At 36.0% G+C, this 1,668-nt stretch overlaps 1 protein-coding gene across 1 annotated transcript in view; it reads left to right on the forward strand.

Annotated features, from left to right (window-relative positions):
- Positions 1-902, forward strand: part of LOC106939348 (excitatory amino acid transporter 3-like) — a 13,397-nt gene extending 12,495 nt beyond the window's left edge. The window contains exon 13 of the mRNA XM_015021730.1: positions 727-902. Coding sequence (XP_014877216.1) covers positions 727-817 — 91 coding nt within the window. The 3' untranslated portion in view covers positions 818-902. The remainder of the gene's footprint in view (positions 1-726) is intronic.
- Positions 903-1,668: the final 766 nt, after the last annotated feature.

A 1,668-nucleotide genomic window follows, 5' to 3' on the forward strand; every position in this document is an offset into this window, starting at 1 on the left:
GGGTCAAACAAACAGGTTGTTGGTGAACAGAATAACTGTTTCAAATTACTATCCTCTAATTGTAACAGGAGATTGTCTACTTATGCACTCAGAATGTAATTTTATTTCTTGTTGGATTGTTGAATTCTTTTTCTGTATTAAATGCCGTTTTGTGATTTAGTCCTGCTTTTTATGTTTTACTCTGCGGAAGCTGCATCGCGTTCTCACTGATGTGAAAATGTTGATGTCCTAACAACGGGGTTGAACTGAAGAAGCCTGTTATTCGCCCAGAGATATAACTCAGATGTGTGGCACTGAGGACCAGGGTTGAGAAACACTGGATTAGGATGTTGCTCAGCTTTGTGTGTATGCATGTGTGTGTGTGTGTAGGTGTGTGTGTGTGTGTGTGTGTCTGTGTGTGTGTGTGCGTGTGTGTGTGAAGGCAGATGAGTGAATACTTTTGTCAACATTGTACACATCCAATTCTGAACTACGTCAGTGTTCTCTGTATTATTCACCCAGAGAGCCACATAAAAAGGCTCTAAATGGTTCAGAGCCTCTTCAGTTAGTAGTATTTTTCTATGAAATGTTGAGTAAAATATAGGCTCAAATTCCTGTAATGTAATATAGTATATATCTGGAATATAAACTATTATAAGTCATTTTCACTGAGTAGAAAGACGTGAGATATTTTGGACACAGTTTGTCCAGATCGCTACTAACCATGTTTTCCATTTCGCCTGTTAGCTTGGAAAGGATACGTTCACACAAGGAATTCAAGCTGGACTTATTTTGTTTGGAGCCCTATGAAGAGACCATCCCTTCCTCTTCCTCATGATCCATTTCATCTAAATAAGGGGATCACCTCAGCACCATATTAACACCAATGTATTAAACCTCAGGACAGGAATGTCAGCATCCTGGGATGTCTGAGCTGGATCATTTCCTTGTTTGACTATAGTCGTTGCTAGCAGGACGGTGCCATAGCAGTTTGTTCATCTGTATTTGGTTTCTATTTTATTTCTGTTTTTGCAACTTTGAAATTATCTATTTATAATCACTAATTCATTAATACTATTCTAGAGTTTTTTGTTGTATGCATTTGGCGTGTTTACTATGTGGACGTTACTGTTTTTATAAAATGAATCTTTGACAATAGAAATATTTCTCCAGTGTTTCCTCACTATCGATCAGAGCTGCCACAGTTCTTCATCTTCTATAATTGATTTTCTCCCACTTCCAAAACCTCACGGTTTTACTACCTGTAATTACTTGCGTTAGCCGTTTTTTTTATTAGTAGTAGTATTATTTGGATCATTTCATTGTGTCTCTAGTGGTTAAACGTCTTTCTTTCTGTTTTTAAGCTCTGTAGCTTTGTATCAGACTTGACTGAAAGGCAAATGCTCTATATACAAAATTTGGCTGATTGATTGATACAATACTTTGTAAATAAATACATTTCTTTATGTTGCATGAACAGATTTACTCCTTTCAAACTCAAAATTTAATTAAATCTAAACGTCATTTTTATGAACGAACACATGAACGTTCATAAAACGTTCATGTGTTCATCTTTTCATGAGATGAGATGATTTGAATAAATTGCCAGTCAACTTAAAAGTTAGAAATATAAAAATAATTTAGCCTACCGCTGTCATTAAGTTTCCGTGAAGTGGACCTTGAAAAGCA

This window comes from Poecilia latipinna, unplaced genomic scaffold (genome assembly GCF_001443285.1).
Source record: "Poecilia latipinna isolate Pla-1442-1.1 unplaced genomic scaffold, P_latipinna-1.0 Scaffold2841, whole genome shotgun sequence".
Taxonomy (NCBI): domain Eukaryota; kingdom Metazoa; phylum Chordata; class Actinopteri; order Cyprinodontiformes; family Poeciliidae; genus Poecilia; species Poecilia latipinna.